General features: G+C 43.5%; 1 protein-coding gene across 3 annotated transcripts in view; it reads left to right on the plus strand.

The window, feature by feature from the left end:
* NUBPL (nucleotide binding protein like) overlaps positions 1 to 19,356 on the plus strand; it is a 204,509-nt gene that overhangs the window by 117,843 nt on the left and 67,310 nt on the right. The window contains exons 9-12 of one of the 3 annotated variants that reach the window (XM_038756820.1): positions 1,258 to 1,378; positions 4,728 to 4,810; positions 8,297 to 8,425; positions 11,687 to 13,792. In XM_038756820.1, coding sequence (XP_038612748.1) covers positions 1,258 to 1,378; positions 4,728 to 4,810; positions 8,297 to 8,356 — 264 coding nt within the window. In that variant the 3' untranslated portion in view covers positions 8,357 to 8,425; positions 11,687 to 13,792. Of the gene's footprint in view, positions 1 to 1,257; positions 1,379 to 4,727; positions 4,811 to 8,296; positions 8,532 to 11,686; positions 14,575 to 19,356 lie in introns of those variants that run through there. The other 2 variants (XM_038756819.1, XM_038756821.1) reach the window with 2 other exon arrangements.

Consider the following 19,356-nt stretch of genomic DNA (forward strand, 5'->3'; position numbering starts at 1 on the left):
CCTTGCTTTACTTTACCTTATCCGACCCCCCTTGCCTGGAGCTCTTCAAATCCTTCAAGTATGTCAGACCACAGCTTTCCCCATCTTCAAAGCCCTCCTGTTAATCAATCAATCAATCAATCATATTTATTGAGCGCTTACTGTGTGCAGAGCACTGTACTAAGCGCTTGGGAAGTACAAGTTGGCAACATCTAGAGACAGTCCCTACCCAACAGTGGGCTCACAGTCTAAAAGACTCCTCTCCTTCCAGAAATTCTTCCCTGACTAATTTCCACCACCCCAAGTCACTTCTTCACCCTTACCACTTACAACAAGTTTACACAACCATATCCAGCACTTGCATGTGTGTTGATCTACATACACTACTTATTTAGACACTTATTATGAATCTGCCTCATTTTTCCATTCTCCTGTGACTCCTGTTGCACCTGTATTCTCCTTCTGGCTCCCACTATTTGTGAATCATTTATGTCTGCCTGTCTCCCCGATTAGGTTATGAGCTCCTTAAGGACAGGGACCGTGTCTTTTACAACTTTGTACTTCTGTGGACTCTTTTAAGTGCTTCAAACAGCACTTTGTCCACAGTGGCTTCAGGCCAGAACTTTGCACAGTAGACGTTCAGTACAGTGCTCTGCACACAGAGTAAAGACTGGTGACTGATCTTACAGATACCTGGGTTTTGGATCCTCATGTGTCAGAGGGCTCCCAGGGAGCACACGGAGAGATCACAAAATTGGGTTTGCAATCAGAGATCAATTTCTTGAGGATGGAACTGAGTGAGGTAGAGGGAATTGGCTAAAGTGGAACTCAATATTTTAGGGGATTCCAGCTCCATTTTATCTTGTTAAAAGAAACAAGTACTGGAGTAAAATAACAGCTCCCTTTCACTGGAATAAAATGGTTTCAGATATTCGAAGTATTCGTCTCTTTCCATTGGCAAAATGATTAATGGAGGCTAAGTAGTTTGTGTATGATGTCAAATGGATCGAACCCATCTTTCTAAAAATCTTGCCTCGAAAGTCAGTCTCTGTTATATTGAGGAACTTGATTTATTCCAGTGATTTATTCCACCAAGTAGTGAGCCCTAGCCATCATAATTTAGTATTATCATGAAATGATTTTAGCCATCACTCAAATGGTCTTCATTAATGCATTGAAGATGCTTTGTTTAGAATGAATTATTGATAAGGCTCTGCTTGGAGGAAAACCATTCTTTCTACTTCAGCTTGTCTATTGAACATTCTTTTATTTTAACAGGTACTGGGCCTTGTCCAAAACATGAGTGTTTTCCAGTGTCCCAAATGTGAACACAAGACTCATATTTTTGGAGCTGATGGGGCAAGGAAACTTGCAAAAAACTTGGGCCTTGATGTTCTTGGTAAGAGCACTGATTTTTGGGGGGGAATAACAGAAGGAAGCTGGTGCGGGAGAGTATTCAAAGACAATCTTTAAATATTTGGCTTTAATATTGCCACTGAGGCTATTGAGCTTGAATGCAGTTGCGAATAGTGTCTGTTATTCATATTTGAAAACCCATTTGTTTTTAAGGTTTGTGCCAATGACAACCTCTATCCTACAGAACTTCTCTAGTTTTAATCTGATAGAAGGGCTTTTTGGCTGAGTACCGGGTTTTGGATGCAGTTCTATTATTCAACTTACTGACAGTATAAGAGAAACATCTTTTGGTACCTATGAAGGGCGGGGAGGGAGAGGCTGTGTATGTGTATGTCTGTAAGAGAGAGAAAGAGAGCCAGATCTGTATGTCAATATTTGAGTCTTAACTCTCAAAAATGTGTTTCTTGGTACTTAATATTTGAATGTCTATTCTTGCTGAACAGTTCCACATCAGTGTAGTTCTACTTTCAAGAAGTAGATTCGAAGACTTTTATGATCTTGCTCATGTCAGCTGAGCTTAGTGATTTGGTTTAAATATCACAATGAGGCTCTTGGAGGATTAATGAGTTTTAGGAGGAGCTAAATGATCTTTAAAAACAAAAAAACCCAGTGTGAATAAGAATAAACATACTATTTCAAACACCCATAAGAAATTACAGTACCTTTTTTGCAGAGAGCTTTTGATTTAATTCCAGATGAATATCTATTCATCTAGATAATGGGACATGCAAAGGACTGGAACAATAGCAATGAAAGCATTAGTGAATTATCTGTTTTTGCAACTGTGAAAGATCACTCAGCTAAAATACTTTAGAGAGCAGAGAACTGCAAAGCATCCTCTGCAGTAATCACATTTCTAAAGAAAGAGGTTCAATACATTCTTGTTATTATGAATTTATAATGGCAACAGTTCCTGCCATGCTGAGGTGAATACCAATGATGTATTTTGATATATTACTATAATTATATCAAATAATTATATTCTGCAACTCTTTTCTATGTAGCTGTGCTGGAAAGTTCAATTACCCAAATCTACATAATAACAACAAAAGACTGACACATTCACCAGAGGAAGTAAATACATAATTAGAGGGGCACTATTGGGTGGCACTAGTACTGTTTCAGGAGGATTTATATGGGTACTGGAATTAGAGTCTATACCGTCTGCTTTTGTGAGCAAATGTCGGACCATGCAGTGATATATCAAGCCCTTTGCCTGACGGTGTCTAAAACAACCAAGCGAACTATATACGGGAAGTTGGAAACCCTTCGAGGAGGTGCTCTTACTTGTAAGAGAGCTTGGCTCGGCATTATACCTACCTCTTCTAAAATGCCATCCTTTTCTTCCTGTAAAATCATGTTCTAAAAACTATTGCTTCAGTGGGTTAGGGTGTAAATGGTTCAGAGATACTACAGTGAACTGACTTTTTGTGTTCTAATCCTGATCCACCACTCATCAGCTGGGTGACTTTGGGCAAGTGACAACTTCTCTTTGCCTCGGTTAACTCATCTGTAAAATGGGGATTAAGACTGTGAGCCCCGCATGGGACAACCTGATGACCCTGTATCAACCCCAGTGTTTAGAACAGTGCTTGGCACATAGTAAGCGCGTAACAAATACCATCATCATCATCATCGCTCTCAGAAATACTTTTCAAGGGTGTGTAAACGTGGTGGACTAGGCACGTGTGGCTACTAGAACTTCCATGATTGAGTCCATCCACCAGTGATATTTATTGAGTGCTTATTGCGCACCGAAAGCACTGTACTGTTCGGGAAAGGGCAGTGTAATCAATCAATCAATCGTATTTGTTGAGTGCTTACTGTGTGCAGAGCACTGTAGTAAGCGCTTGGGAAGTACAAGTTGGCAACATATAGAGACAGTCCCTACCCAACAGTGGGCTCACAGTCTAAAAGGGGGAGACAGAGAACAAAACCAAACATACTAACAAAATAAAATAAATAGAATAGATATGTACAAGTAAAATAAATAAATAAATAGAGTAATAAATATGTACAAACATATATACATATGCACAAACATATATACAGTATAACAAAGTTGGTAGACGTGATCCAGGCCCTCAGGGAGCTTACAGTCTATAGGGAGAGACAGACGTTAGAGTAGGGATAGGGGAAATGGTAGAGTACAAGAATAAATACAAAAATATTGTGGCTCTGTGCTCAGCCTCAGAGGACTTAAGAAGAACACAGCCAAGGTCATAGTCGACGCAGAGAGGAGGCTGGACAGGGGAAATAAAGGGCTTAGTCTGGGAAGGCCCTTGGAGGAAATGCAGCTTTAGGATGGTTTTGAAGGTGGGGAGAGGAAATGGATTGTCAGATATGAAGTGGGAGAGAGTTCCAGACCCAAGGGAGAACGTGGGCTAGGGTTCACTGGAGAGATGGAAGAGATGGAGGTACAGAGAGTAGGTTGGCGGGGCAGGAGCTGAGTGTGCGGCTTTGGCTGTAGTAATGGATCAGTGCTGTTAGGTAGGAGGAAGAGAACTGATTGAGTGCAAAAGCCAGGAGTTAAAGTAAGGAGTTTCTGTTTGATGTCTACCAACTACCAAGTCTGTTGTATTTTCCCAAGCATTAAGTAGAGTGCTCTGCACACAGTAAGCACTCAGTAAATACCATTGATTGATTGATTGATGTGGGCTCCCAGGGCACTGTAGGGAAGGATGGTATGTCAGGAGTTTCTATTTGATGTCTATCAACTACCAAGTCTGTTGTATTTTCCCAAGCATTAAGTAGAGTGCTCTGCACACAGTAAGCACTCAGTAAATACCATTGATTGATTGATCGATGTGGGGTCCCAGGGCACTGTAGGGAAGGATGGTATGTCAGTAATGTGCACAGTTAAGAAAGTGAAACCATAACCCAGTGGTGAATGGCTGCCCTAAATCATCCTATTTATTCTTGCACAATTAATAATAATAATAATAATAATGATGGCGTTTATTAAGTGCTTACTATGTGCAAAGCACTGTTCTAAGCACTGGGGAGGTTACAAGGTGATCAGGTTGTCCCACAGGGGGCTCACAGTCTTCATCCCCATTTTACAGATGAGAAAACTGAGGCACAGAGAAGTTAAGTGACTTGCCCGAAGTCACACAGCTGACAATTACTGCATCTTCCCATGGATGGAGCACTTTCCTGCCAATTTTCATTGTCAAAGCCAATTTCACAGATAAAGCAATTAAGAGGAAATCCAGAACTCAGGATGGTTTGCAGTCGATATAGGGTGTGTTTCTTAAAGAACCTTAAATAGTGAAATGCATGTATTAAATTTTTCCAAGTGTTCTTAAGGGTATTTGTTGTGTTTTACGCAGGAGACATTCCATTGCATCTCTCCATAAGGGAGACGTCAGATTCAGGCCAGCCAATTGTGCTTTCTCAGCCTCAGAGCGAAGAGGTAAGTTTAGTAAATGTCAACGAGGCAATTTTTTCCTCATCATTAGGGAAAAATCTTTTTTTCTCCTATCAATAAGGAAAATTAATCAAGGGATCGTTAGGGAAAAATCTTTTTTTCTCCTATCAATAAGGAAAATTAATCAATGGCTCCAGAGCAGTTATCCAGAGCGGAATTACGCCTGTCCAGTCCCAGTTGACTGGGGTAAAACAGCTCATCAGAGGCTAAATTTTTCTTGTGCTGACATCTGGGTACTTGTACGTGAAAGAGGGGTGCCCCGCGGAGCCACACTTCTGGGCATTTACACTTGAAACTGGCTCTCCTGGTGCAGGCTCAAAACTGCTCCCAACCTCTTCCCTCCAGAGTCCCTCCAGCAGAGATAGAGGAAGAGAATGATAATTGTATTATTATGATGATTATTATGATGGTGTTTACACTTATATTTACAAGCACTATGCTAAGTGCTGGCGAAGACACAAAGTTATCAGGCTGGGTACAGTCTCTTTCCCCATATAGGGTTCCCAGTCTAAATAGGAAGGGAGCAGAGCAGAGCGCTATACTAAAAACTTGGGAGAGTACAATACAACAGAGTTTTTAGACACATTCCCTGCTTACAATCTAGAGCAGGGGCATGTTCTAAGCTGGGTGTGGCTATACCACAGGGCAGTGATCATCATCATCATCATCAATCGTATTTATTGAGTGCTCACTGTGTGCAGAGCACTGTATTAAGCGCTTGGGAAATACAAATTGGCAACACATAGAGACAGTCCCTACCCAACAGTGGGCTCACAGTCTAAAAGGGGGAGACGGAGAACCAAACCAAACATACTAACAAAATAAAATAAATAGAATAGATATGTACAAGTTAAATAAATAAATAAATAGCGTAATAAATATGTACAAGCATATATACAGGTGATATACATATATACAGGTGATCCTACCTGCAGCATCAACTTTGAAAAATCTGGTTAAATCCAATCAGTTAAAAATGCATCTAAAAACAGCTTGTTGCATTTCTTCACCTCTTGCTTGTTGAAAAAGGCTGGTATAATCCACCCTGGTTAAATCTAAATCGAGTTAAACCCTAGTTAATCTGCCCAAGCGAAATTAAATTGATTTTCATAAAAAGTCTTAGATGTTAATTCCTTGAAGAGATAATAGAAGAATACTGTCTATAGGACCATGAGAATGCAAAATATGTTGGATTTAAGCGTGGAACAGTGCATTAGCTGATGAATTATGGCCTAGCAAGTGTTCTTTACAGCAGGGACCGAAACATCTTTTTGAATTACCGTAGATAAAAAATATATACTTTAATGTTTGGGATTTTAATCGATCCTGATTCTGGCCAAGTGAATTTAAATCGATTTTAACAAAATCCTTATATTTTAATACCTGGGAGAAACATTAGAAGAATACTACCTATAAGACCTTGAGAATGCAGAAAACACTGGATTTAAGCATAGAATAATGTGTTAACTTGTGAATTATGCCCTGGCAAATGTTCTTTACAACAGGGACGAAACAATTTTTTAGAATTATAGATAAAAATATGTTTATAGATAAAAATTAGCCTCTGATGAGCTGTTCTACCCCGGTCAACTGGGACTGGACACAAGTAATTCCACTCTGGATAACTGCTCTGGATCCCTTGATTAATTTTCCTTATTGATAGGAGAAAAAAAGATATTTCCCTAACGATGAGGAAAAAATTGGGGTTTTAATCCTCTGGATGGTATGTATTGCTCAACCAAAAGCAGATGTCGAAGTTTTAAGATGTACTCTTACAAGAATCTTCCATTTTAAATGGAATTATTATGCAATTATTTACATAATGATATCCAATTCCCCATCTTTAAAAATATGGAAGAATGTGGGCATCATGTTTAAGCACTACTTCAGGAGCCTGTCTGTTAGAAGTGGTCAAACAGAAGGCCCTGAAACCAGTTTTCCAACCAGTTCATTGGACACGGTTTTATAATAATAATGATAATAATGGTATTTGTTAAGCACTTACTATGTGCCAAACACTGTTCTAAGATCTGGGGTAAATACAAGGTAAGCACATTGTTCCACGTGGGGCTTACAGTCTTAATCCCCATTTTACAGATGAGGTAACTGAGGCACAGAGAAATTGAGAGGCTTGCCCAAGGTCACATAGCGGACAAGTGGCAGAGCTGGGATTAGAAGCCACATTCTCTGACTCTCAAGCCCGTGCTCTTTCCACTAAACCACATTGTTTCTCCATTATAAGAGTAGCCACATGGCCTAGTGGAAAAAGCTTTGCCCAGGGAGTTATAAGACCCGTGTCCTAATCCCAGCTCCACCACTTGACTGCTGTGTAACCTTGGGTAAATCAATATATTTCTCCGTGCCTCAGTTACGTCATCTATAAAATGGGGATTACGACTAGGAGCCCCACATGGGACTAGGATTAAATCTAACCTGATTAGCTTGCATCTACCCAGCGCTTAGTACAGTACCCGGCACATAATATACACTTAAATACCATTTAAAAAAAAGACGACTGCCAGTTGGAACATTGTAGAAGCTCCTGCCACTGGACTGTTTGGTTTTGGTAAGAACTAGGTAACGGGAGTTTGGAGAAGAAATATGAGGCATTTCCATTGTGCTAATCTTTCAAATACATTTGGAACTATTTGGAAATTTGGAATCAATTTGGAAGGAAATTATCATGACTTAGTGGAGAGTGCAGGGACCTGGAAATCAGGAGATCTGGGTTCTGCTCCTGGCTCTGACACCTTCAGGCAAGTCAGTTCCACCTCTCTTCATCACCATCTCATTTTCTTTATATGTAAAGCAGACAAAATGATCCCTGCTTCTCTCTACATCACAGGGTTGCTTTAGGGAAAGTAAGGTCAATAATATGAAGGATCTATGGAAAAAATAAAAGCCCTCTACAGATTTGGGGTATTATTATTATTAGATCTACTATTTTCAAAACTGGGAGCTTGCTAGTTTGTTCAGTTATATTTATTGAGCATTCTGTGTGCAAAACACTGTACTAAGCACTTGTGGTCAGTGTTAGAGGGCCATTTCAGTTTCAAGGGAGTGGATAATACTTCCTAAGGATAACTGCAGGATAGGAGATGTGACAATGAACTAGTACTCCTTTAAAATAAGTTCTTGAAGTGTCAGGATCAGAAAATAAAATTTAATGATAGTGCATCCCTTCTACCACAGGACTAGGTTGGTGGTTCACTGACTTTTAGATTCCAAGTTAAGAATTAACTCTCCGTCGTAGCTATGAAATAGTCCCATAAATTCATCTGTATAGTTTGTCGTCCCAAAAAGAACTTCTATAGCCATCCAGAAAGAATGTCCTTATATCCTGCCAGGAGAGTTGTTTATTGGTGAGTAGAAAGAATAACTTTGAGAACTAGAATTTCCATCCGCCATTCACTTTTTGCTTGGAGGAGGACAAAGTGGGGATATGGTAAATTGGTTTGTTTTTTCCATTAGGCCAAGGCTTATCTGAGGATCGCTTCGGAAGTGGTGAGGAGATTGCCGCCTTCTGGGTGACCTCCCAAGGATACGCCAGGAGAATGGGTCAGGAATGGCTCATAAACTGACCTTTTTGATGATCAGCAGGTATAAGTTAGCGATCAAGATTCTGTATTTTATAAGGAATTACTGGGGCTACCGTTTTCAGGTTTGAATTCTGCAGTGTTGATTTCCGAATAAAATGTTGTGTCACCCTGGCTGTTGCATTCAGGTGCTTCCACAGGCGAAAATGGCATGAGAAGCCGCATGGCCTAGGGCAAAGAGCATGGACCTGGGAATCTGGGGACCTGGGTTCTAATACCACCTCTCCCAGTTGTGTGCTGAGGGACCTTGGGCAAGTCACTTACCTTCTCTGTGCCTCAGTTCTCCTGTTGTCCCTCCTTTGAGCTCGATGTGAGACTGGGACTGTGTCCAACCTAATTCACTTCTACCTACCCCAGCGCTTAGAGCAGTGTTTGAAATATAGTATATGCTTAACAAATACCATAAAAAAAAGGTTTTCCCACAGGCTGATGTGTTTGGGAAACTTCGTTTCCAGACCCTCAGGCAAATTGTTCATTCTGAATGGGCGAAACCTGAGACCTCAGCCCTATTTCATTTCGGGAAATAATGCAGTGACCTTTGACAGCTCTGCCTCAATCCTGTAGGTCTAGCCCACTGCCAGCTGCTCTCATCACACACCAAGGAGTTAATCATTAAAAAGTCTGCCAATTCCATATCTCTCCAGCAGCCCCCCAAAATAGGCTATGCCAGGTAAATGGGAATCTTGCATGAAGTGGCAGCAGGGTGGAATTCCTTGCCAATTGCAAAATGGTGAATTTCATTCATTCATTCAGTCGTATTTATTGAGCACTTGCTGTGTGCAGAGCACTGTACTAAGCACTTGGGAAGTACAAATCGGCACGTATGGAGATGGTCCCTACCCAACAGCGGGCTCACAGTCTAGAAGGGGGAGACAGACAACAAAACAAAACAAGTAGACAGGCATCAATAGCATCAAAATAGATAAATAGAATTATAGATATATACACATCATTAATAAAATAAATTGAATAATAAATATATGCTTATATACACAAGTGCTATGGGAAATAATTCCTCAATTACTAGAAAGTGGTCTCTGTGACCCTTGGGAAGTCTCTTGACCTCTTTGCGTCAGCCAACCAGGAAACTAGGTAAGAAGTGGGGCCTCATTGGAACCAGATGCTGCAGCTGAACTGAAATTTCCTGGGGGACTGAATTACAACCAGCAAATGAATTTCCTAACTCAGATTGTGTGTGTATACATGCTCTATTCCTCTTAGAATGCCTTTGCTTGGGGTCTTGGAGTGCAGGATGCAATATCTTTAAACTCCAAGGGGATTTTGTTTGGATTTCTCACTGCTGATATAGCTGAGCATTGATCTCCCTGAAAGCCCAAGATTTTTGAAATAGGCACGGCTTAGAGTGAAACTCCCAATTTAAATTAACACCTCAGAATACACCATTTCAGTAAAGGGTAAACCGAAAGTGGGCCAAAGTATATCCTATCTCAATGAGAAATATGCTTGGGTACAGTATTCAGTACCTGTAGCCGCAACACAATCTCAAATTACCCACCCACACCCGCCCCCCAAATCATCATCATCAATCGTATTTATTGAGCGCTTACCATGTGCAGAGCACTGTGCTAAGCGCTTGGGAAGTACAAATTGGTAACATATAGAGACAGTCCCTACCCAACAGTGGGCTCACAGTCTAAAAGGGGGAGACAGAGAACAAAACCAAACATACTAACAAAATAAAATAAATAGAATAGATATGTACAAATAAAATAAATAAATAAATAGAGTAAAAAATATGTACAAACATATATACATATATACAGGTGCTGTGGGGAAGGGAAGGAGGTAAGATGGGGGGCATGGAGAGGGGGACGAGGGGGAGAGGAAGGAAGGGGCTCAGTCTGGGAAGGCCTCCTGGAGGAGGTGAGCTCTCAGCAGGGCCTTGCCCAAATGGCAAATTTCTTGCCAATACCCACGTGTGTCCGCAGGTCGGACCTGATACAGAGACTTTTTACGGGGCCTAGGGTTTCGGGGTACCTGATTTGAGAGTGCAGAGTGATTTGGGGTGCTATGTGCTGTGCCTGTGTTGGCCTCTGGTCTCCATGGCCAGACGACCCATCTACCAACGGAAGGGTACAATGGGCAGCCATCCGCCCCTCGGTTCAGCCAGAAACAGCTGAGGCTGGAGTGGGCAGACAGAGTTAGGGATGGGGCTGGGATGGAGAGGCAGAAAGGCAGAAACCGGTAGATAGAAACAGTCTGGTGGCAGAGGTGGCACTTTCATTCAGAGTTATGGTGGGTTCAAGTGCGGGAGGGCAGCTCTCTCCAGAAGGAACAACGACAGTGGCATCTAATGGGATTTAAGTGCTTATTTCAGGCCTCTGCACACAGTAAGCCTTCAGTAAATGAATCGATTGATTGGCATTGCTTCACATTGAGGACTACAAAGAGATTGGCCTGTATGAAGCCCAAATCATAGGACTGAATAATTGGCTGGAGTTTCAGGCTCTGGAGTTTTGTTCTGGTGAGCACACTGACAGGAGCAGTGACATTTACTTAGCAGTTTTGGCTTTTCTGCCGTTTGCCCCTCTCCCTCCTAAGCGGAGCAGTCCATCAATCAGTCGTAGTTATTGAGCGCTTACGTATGCAGAACACTGAAATAAATGCTTGGGAGAGTACGATATAACAGACGCATTCCCTGCGCACAATGAGCTTACAGTCTAGAGGGGGAGACAGGCATTAATATAAATCGATCAATCAATAAATTAATTGCAGATATGTACATCAGTGCTGTGAGGCTGCCAGGGGGAACAGAGCAGCATCTGCTTCTCCAGCATCTCCTTCCCAGAACTCCATTTTGGCTGGCCATGTATTCAGGACTAGGCTCACTTGTATGCTAATGGTCCCTAGCCCAGAAAACAACAGCGCTACGGTAGCGAGCGGCTTCCCGTTGCCTGGTTACAGTTGCAAAAACACATTTTGTCCTCTTGCTCCGGTGAAAGTTGGGCGGTGTGAATTCCCCGTGGACTGCTGGTGTTTGCAGACGTCATTGTTTTTCGGTCTTTTTTTATATTATGATTGTTTCACATTCGAAGAACAGTGGTGCCAGGCTGAGGATCATTTTCTGCCTGTTGCGAGTAAATTTCTGCTGACTCTTGAAACTGGAGCCGGAACTTGAAGGTTAATCAGCATTCGATGACTTCCTTTCCTTTTTTTACTGGGCCATGGCCTGTGGTGGCGGGAGGCATGAAACTGGCTCTGGCATTGAAAATGTGTTCAAAAATGCTTTTTTTTCCATTATAAGGCTACCCCGGCACTAAAGGACTGCCTCTCCATCTGATCAAAGCCACAAACCTCTGACCGGCCCAGCTCCCCTGTTTGAGAACTCAAGCCAAGCTCCCCTGTTCATCTTTTAAACACTGCTCTTACAATGAAAGGGAACAAAACAAGTCTTCAGCTTCTCAATATGTCGGTCAGCTGAATATCAACCAGATAATTAAATAGCTCCGAAAGACTAGTCTGTAAAAGGGGGTGTCGTTTAATGCAACAGCAGGGCCCTGAAAAGGAAAAATATGCTCAGAATCTGCCCCACGTTTTTCCTGCATTCTGTTCTGATTAGTAACATCATAAAAATACTTTTGAAATTCCAGAGTTCATCGTTTTCATTCTACCTCTGTTATACCCTAGAGCCCGTCTGGGATGATCCAGTGCATATTTCAGGTTAATTTGACTCATAGAACTGTTGTTGCCCATAGTTGTCATTTCTGAAATCAGACATCTGTTAACAAAGATGGCTTTAGTTTCACTTTATTTTAATTAAAAGTTATGGGGAGGAGAAAGAAATGCCCTCTTTATCCATTCACAATTCAAAATGTCTTATGGAATAACATGGGAGTTGCAGCTGTTGAATTGTTGTTTAAACATTATTTCTTCCACTGGGCCTAATGGAGTTAATTATGGATCCTGCAGTTGTTTCTTTATCGACTATTCAAGCTGAAAACTATACGGAGGCATTGCAAGCTGCCTCAAGAGCATGTCATTAAGCTGTCTGTGTTGATGGGGGTGAGGGGGTTTGAATTAAGCATATTGCAAACCTCCCCTCCCTCCCCTGCCTTGCAAACAAGTTCCTTTTGACTTTGGCTTTTTCCCAGAGATAAGTGGATTCAGTGGCAGTGGCGAGGGTCTGCCCCACTGAAAGAAGGGACTGCAAGAAAAGCGTTTTCGTGACCCTGGGTTCTGGAATTACATTAACACGACTCCCGTGGTGGGTCCAACCATTCTGTTTCCAGTGGAAGAGAAGCCAATATGCTGTCTGGACTGGCATTTCAGATGAATCACTGTGCTTAATTGCAGCTGCCAAAGCTCAAGCCAGTGAAAGAGAGTGGGGTTGGACTGGTTTCTGCAGACAAAATGCAAAGTTTGTTTTTTGGGCCTGTTGATGTTCCTGGTCTCTGGCGGTCAGTACAGCCACCCTTGCAATACAGAAGGGAGTGAGGAACTGCCCTCCAATTCTAAACAGGACAGAACTTTCTGTACCCTATCAAGAAACCAGAAACTCTCTTTGCCATGTTTTACTTATAGCCTAATATAAGCTTATAGACTTGCTTATAGTATAAACTAAATTGAGGAAGATTGAGATGACTGTGCCATCTTTATACTCATTTGCAGCCCCTGTCTGTAATTCATTTTAATGTCTATCTCCCCCCTGGACAATAAGCTCTTTATGGTCAGGGAACATGTCTACCAACTCTGTTGTACTCTCCCAAGTGCTTTGTATAGGGCTCTGTACGCAATAAGCATTTGCTAAATACCATTGATTGACTTCGGTTGATTGACTAAGGGTCTTTGGAGCCAGTGGCAGCCTTTCCCTCCCGGCATCGCCCGCTTCTTCCCAAGGCCCGGGCCACCTTGGGGAGTCAGCAACCAGTTACCTATGGAAACTGGTAGGAGAGACTCAGTGCTGCCTCCATTCAAAAGAATGAGAGCACTTAGTGTTCAAATGTAAACCCTAATTCCTTAAAATGTAAAATAAGAGTATTTTAAAAAGTGCTATCCTGCAACCACCTTTATCGTATTACCCATTCTGTTGTAGGAGTTCCTCCAAGTTGGCTGGATAGTCCATGAGCTCCCTAAATATTGCACAGAAACGTGAGTCTTTACATAATCTTCATATCAATTTTCTTAATGTTGGGAGAGACCCCATGCATGGTGGGAGAGGGAGCTGCCTCCATTCAAAAGAATGAGAGGACTTAGTGTTCAAATGGAAAACATAAATTCCTTAAAATGCAAAATAAGAGTTCTTCAAGAAATGTTATCCTGCAACAACCTCTATTGTATTACCCATTCTGTTGTAGGAGTTCCTCCAAGTTGCCTGGATTGTCCATGACTTCCGTAAATCTCACATAGAAACGTAAGTCTTTAGCTTAATCTTCATATCAGTTTTCTTAATGTTGAGATTGCATTGTCAAGTGATCAATATTTCGGTTGAACACGTTTCCTTTAAGGCATTTTATTTTCTCTTGGAATCCACCAACACACTAGAAAATGGGCCTGTCCCACTTGCCTGCTTTTCTTCTCTTCCCCTCCCCTACTGTTATTATTAATTATTGGCGTTGTAGTTACGTTATTAAATGCTATCTATGTGCTGAGCACTGGGCTAGATACAAGAAAAGCAATTGAGACCCAGTCCCTGGCCCGCAAGAGACCCATAGGCATAGAAATAAGTTACAAATAATGAAAGCAAATTTAAAAATTCAACACTGCAAAATTAAGACCAGTATAAGTAGCATTTGAGGGGGCAGCCCTCGGGCTCCTTCCCACTCCGGGCCACAGCCCCTGATTATGAATGGTGACAACCTTCCCAGATCGTAAAGGGCTTCTTTCCTGCAGAGGGACAGGAGGGGAAGGTGCCTCACTCCCTTGTGTCCCCATGGACTCCCTAATATTGATATCTTTCAGCAAAGTGATAGAGCTGTGTGAATGAGAGAGATAAAATGTGGGTAGATAGTGCCTGTGTAACAGAGATTGTTTACGCATGTATGTGTGAGATTGCATGTGAGAGAATGTGTGAAAAACAGATTGTGAGAAAGTGAATATGTGTAAATGAGGGGAGGGTGGGTGTAAGAAGCGGTCAGAATTTCTGTTTACATGAGCTAAAACTGGGCTTTCACTGTAATCAATACAAATAAATCACTTCTTGTTTGGAATCCTTGTGACTTTGAACATGCTGTGTGGGAGAACATCTGTTGGGTTACCCTCTTTTCCAGGATTCCTAGAGCCACATGGAGTTTTCCTTTCGGACCCTTGGGGTTTTCTAAAACTTATGTTATTTCCTGTGGCCCCAAGATTGTTTCATTTTCCTGTGAGGGGGAAAACCCAGCTCTAAATGTTTCCTGTGATTGCACTGGGGTATTTTAAGAACTAAAATACGTGGCCCTTGTCGTCCACAACCCACTATTTTCTCTCTCGAAGATTTTCGGGGGAGAGAGGCTGCAGAGGAAAGAGTTGCTCTTTTTGACTGAGAGTCTGCTGTTCTGTCTGTAAGTGGTTCAGTAGAAATTTCAGGCCTGATACATTGTGTAGAAGAAGGTTGAAGAAGACCTTTCGGGCTGTCTTTCTCTGTGATGAACACTCATTCTCTTGCCTGGATCCCAAATTAACATGCTGCTTACTTTTTCCTAATTCTTTCCTCTATTCCCCAAGCCTTGGTGGCTTGGGAAAGCACAGAACTTTTGACTGGTTCATCAGGTTCTGTGATTTTCCTAGGGGGGAAGGAAGGGCAGCCTTGAATTGCTTGAGTTAACAGTGTCATTTTATCTGGAACGAAGGAGATCCCATGTAGCCCATTTAAAGAAGGGATTTCCATATAAACGGGTTTTTGTGTCTGATATCTTGAGCCTTCCAATTAATTACCTTTGAGAATGAATTAGTTAGAGTGACGTTTAGAGCTAATCACTTCCTGGGAGTGAAGAATAGGACCCAATGGCTGTTTTGTAACGTTACTTTTTAAAGCAAGTGTTTAAAGTCTGGGAAAATGTGCCTCAGAAGCATCTAGGCTTCTAAACCCTCAGTAACAGACCGGCTTTAATTTCTGAAGCTGGCGTTATTGACGGGGCTTTGGAAAAACCTAAGCGTTTAGAAACCCTGTCAACGTGGCTTGTTTGCACATTTGCTAAGTGCCCGCTCGGCAAATGCCTTTATTTATGAGAAGAGGTGCTGCCACTTGAGTTTTGCCAGCACATCTCTTGAGGATGAATAAAACCCTGCGCTATTGTGAGCTGCACTAAGAAAGTTATTGCTTTGAGAAACTGGGGTGGTCATTTCCCACATAAAGAACCCTCATCATCAACAGGGTTGGCTCAGTGAGTTGGGTCTCTTGAGGGGGGAACTGCAGGGTGTGAACTGAATGCTGCTGATGAAAGACCTCTTATCAGGAGGGCTTTTCACTCTATGTCAAATGACTTATCTGCGTGTCTGCAAAAACCAAGAAGGCCAGAGTCTCTTTCAGCATATAGGGGGTGGGTGGCTAGGGGGTTGGCCAGTTTTAGGAAAGAGGATGCCAGACCAGAGTGTAGCGATCTTTCCAGGGTCCAGCCCATGATCTCATTGTCCGTTGGAGATCTACTGTGAGGATCTGATTAGTGCCTGAGTCTTGAAGATATCTATCTTTATTGTCTAGTGATATATTTACCAATGAAGCAGTGGGTCTTAGGTGCCTGGTGTATTTTCCATAAGGCCTTGTTCTACAAGACAACCCAGGATTAAATCTGAAGGGTTTTTTTTTAAAAAAATGAAACAAATGAAAAATGACCATACATCTTCTAATGTCCCAAAGAATGATCAAGGTGGATGCACGGAGGTTTTGTTCACTTGGTGAAGGGGGTTTGCAGGTGATATTTCCCTTTTGCCTGACTGTCATTGCACAACATTTCTTGTCCTCATTCGCTCTTGAATAATAATAATAATGATGGCATTTATTAAGTGCTTACTATGTGCAAAGCACTGTTCTAAGCACTGGGGAGGTTACAAGGTGATCAGGTTGTCCCACGAGGGGCTCACAGTCTTAATCCCCTTCTAGACTGTGAGCCCACTGTTGGATAGGGACTGTCTCTATATGTTGCCAACTTGTACTTCCCAAGCGCTTAGTACAGTGCTCTGCACACAGTAAGTGCTCAATTAATACGATTGAATGAATGAATGAATGACAGATGAGGTAACTGAGGCACAGAGAAGTTAAGTGACTTGCCCGGTCACACAGCTGACAATTGGCAGAGCTGGGATTTGAACCCATGACCCCTGACTCCAAAGCCCGTGCTCTTTCCACTGAGCCACGCTGCTTCTCTGAATAAGCTGTTTGAGAGGCAGGCACAAAAACACATGTTCTTCGATTGCTCACGTGGATCAAAGGCATTGTTTTTTGTAGGGGAAAGCCGATCCACTGATCCCTGTTTGGAGAGGGCTGTTGGTTCGTGATGGAGGCAGAAATCATGTCTCTAAGTAAATATAGAGAGCTTTGTAGCACTGCAGCTGACACCCTTTCTACTCTCCTGGTATTTTTCCATTCTGAGTGCGGCTCCAGCAACAGAGACACACATATCTCACCTCTCAGTCTCATGCACACATTCGGCCCCCTCTCCCCTCTAAGGTGCTCACTCACCTATATGCAAACTAAGACACACAGTAACATATTCAGCGACACCCTGTCAATCCCCCCAGTGTACAAGGGCACACACATGTATCTGAGCATCATGAGTACACACATGCAACATCCATCCATGTCACATCCATATCACAAACAGTCACACACACACCCATTTATCAGAATCCATATCCCAAATGATCAGCTTTGGTAGAAACAAGAGGATATAGGAGCTCCGACTTCTCTGCTGCTGTTTTTTGACTAGAATCAAAGCTCTGGAGCCTGAAGTTTTTTCCAGTCTCCCAGGAACCCTGACTTTTCCCCAGTCCTGCTGGTCCCCTGGCTCTAGAGTATCCTCCCATCTACCTTTCTTGACCTCCTCTGACAGCGGGGTCAACTCAGAAGTGTGTCAGCTGGGAAGCCCGGGGCTCAGAGGGCTCTCCAAGGCCAGCCTGCCCCTTCCCCCTGCCAGGCGGTGGGTGTGCTGTCCCCCCAGTCCCTCTCAGGCCCCAGTCCCAACCGTAGGGTTTCTTGGTGGCAGGATGTCAAATGAAACTGGTTCCCACCTTAAAGATTAACAGGCCTGGGGCACAAGCTGGTGAAATAATTGCTTCGGGAATCAACGAGTTGATCACTGGGCCGAGAATAGAAGTGACTCAGGGGTCTGGGCCCAAGCCGAAGGAAGTTTCTGGAGAATAGGAGGAACCGTTCACACCTGCCGTAGCCCATGGGCTAGCATTCTTCCCCCTGGGGGAATCAAGGGGCCACGTCAGCCTGTGCTCACTAGAGTCCTCGGGGGAACCAACTTGTTCAGGGAGAGAGAACTCGTTTCCTCTGAGCCCCGAGAAGGGATCAAATTTTTGCCCTTTGCCACTAGCTGAGTCCATTCTGTTGGGCCACCTGCCCCCTTCCAAATGCTGGCCCCCTGAGGCAGTGCAGGATTGGGGCCAGGTTGGCATGAGACTGGCACCTGGAGGTGTCAGGTGGATGGGGGCGAGGGAACCCGAGTGCCCATGGGGTTAGCCCTGTGGGAACAGGTTCATTAGGTTCGCAGCAGAGCTTTTGGGGCAGGACAAGCAAGGCCTCCTCCCACCCCCACCCAATCAATCAATCAATCAATGGTATTTACTAAGTTCCTATTGTGGGCAGAGCACTGTACTAAGCACTTGGATGACTACAGTATAACAGAGTTGGTAGACCATGTTTCCACAACAAGCAATGTTCCCTGTCCAGTCTGTAGAGCCGGAAAGGAGATAGAGGTGAAGCCCTTCTTCCCCTTCTGTTCTCCCTCTTTTTCTTCTTCCACCCTTTCCCTCACCTTCCCAACCCTGTTTCCCTTCTCCCCTTCTTTCTTTTCTCCCTTTATTACCCTGAACGACGGGACTGAGTAAAGGGCTTGCCCGGGAGCCTGGGGAAGGAGACATTTCCCTGCTGGAGACCACATTCCTGGAAGTCCCAGGTGCCCCATGAAGCCTCACCCTTCCCAACTCTACCCCAGGTTTGATCCAACTCTCTGCTTCCCCAAACTGAAACCGGGGGTTTCTTGTCTGTCCCCCCAATAGTGTGCAGGCAAAGTGTGCGCCCCAGCCCAGGGGTGGATCTCTTGGTGCCTCGCTCTGCGCCGGTAGGGCCAGGATCCAGGGGTCTGGGCCCTGGCAGGAAATCAAAAGGAATTCCCCTGTGGAGTCCCAGTGTGGAGTTTCCGCTGCTGGTAGTGCTGAGGACAGCATATGGATCATTAATCACCCTGGCCACGCCCGCCTCGCCTCAGTTTCGCTGCTGCACAGTGCCAGGACCTGCCTCCTGCAGAGGAACACCACCAGTGACCTCTAGACCATGTATTTCCCTTCCCCTGGAAAGGTTCAGCTTCATTCATTAGCCACACTCGATGGGAAGGAAGGTGGGGAAGAGGGTGGAAAAGGGAACCAGCCCTCCCTTCAGCTGCCGTGAGGTCCCAACAGAGTGACATGGATTGGGTGATATAATGGAAGTAGGCATGGCATTTTGGAAAGGATAATCTGGGGACATATGACAGAACTGGGCCAACAGGAATTGCAGAGTACCTGGAAAGGTCATCTGCTTCCAGGCTGATGGATGTTGGGCATTCATCTGACCACAGGCCGGGGGCTATAACAGGTGATGGAGAGACAGTGTGGCCTAGGAGAAAGAACAGAGGGAGTTGAGTTGAGATCCCTATTCAAGTCCCAGTTCTGCTACTCAAAGTTTAAAAGGGAAGGAAAACAGGTTTGAATCCCCAGTTTACAGATGATGAAACCGAGGCACAGAGAAGCTAAATGACTTGCCCAAGGTCACATAGAAGGCAAGTGATGGAACGG

Source organism: Tachyglossus aculeatus, chromosome 14 (assembly GCF_015852505.1).
Source record: "Tachyglossus aculeatus isolate mTacAcu1 chromosome 14, mTacAcu1.pri, whole genome shotgun sequence".
Taxonomy (NCBI): Eukaryota; Metazoa; Chordata; class Mammalia; order Monotremata; family Tachyglossidae; genus Tachyglossus; species Tachyglossus aculeatus.